Source organism: Aptenodytes forsteri, unplaced genomic scaffold (genome assembly GCF_000699145.1).
Source record: "Aptenodytes forsteri isolate BGI_AS27 unplaced genomic scaffold, ASM69914v1 Scaffold506, whole genome shotgun sequence".
NCBI lineage: Eukaryota > Metazoa > Chordata > Aves > Sphenisciformes > Spheniscidae > Aptenodytes > Aptenodytes forsteri.
The window spans coordinates 34,167-34,469 of record NW_008793946.1 but is presented as its reverse complement, the minus strand read 5'-3'; the positions used below and the strand labels follow the sequence as shown (position 1 = coordinate 34,469).

General features: G+C 66.0%; 1 protein-coding gene across 1 annotated transcript in view; it reads left to right on the top strand.

Annotated features, from left to right (window-relative positions):
- Positions 1-303, top strand: part of PRPF19 (pre-mRNA processing factor 19) — a gene marked incomplete at its 3' end in the record, with an annotated part of 10,422 nt that overhangs the window by 9,590 nt on the left and 529 nt on the right. The window contains exon 11 of the mRNA XM_009275295.1: positions 98-259. Coding sequence (XP_009273570.1) covers positions 98-259 — 162 coding nt within the window. The remainder of the gene's footprint in view (positions 1-97; positions 260-303) is intronic.

Below are 303 nucleotides of genomic sequence, written 5' to 3'. Positions count from 1 at the left end.
CTTGCGGCTGAGTGTCCCCCCCCTGGGTGGGCTGTTGCGAGCCCGGAGAGAAGGGATTTTTCTGCCTGTGGGTCCCTGGGCTCCTGGAGCTCGGAAGAACTCTGGGGGGGAGCCTGCTAACGAAGGCGGACAGTCTCCCCCAACCCTCCGAATCTCCCCCTGTGTCTCTGCAGCTCTCACCTGCGCCCAGTTCCACCCGGACGGGCTCATTTTCGGAACGGGGACGATGGACTCTCAGATCAAGATCTGGGATCTGAAGGTAAGGGCTGGCCCCGGGTGTGCGGCGGGGCGGGCGCCGCCGGG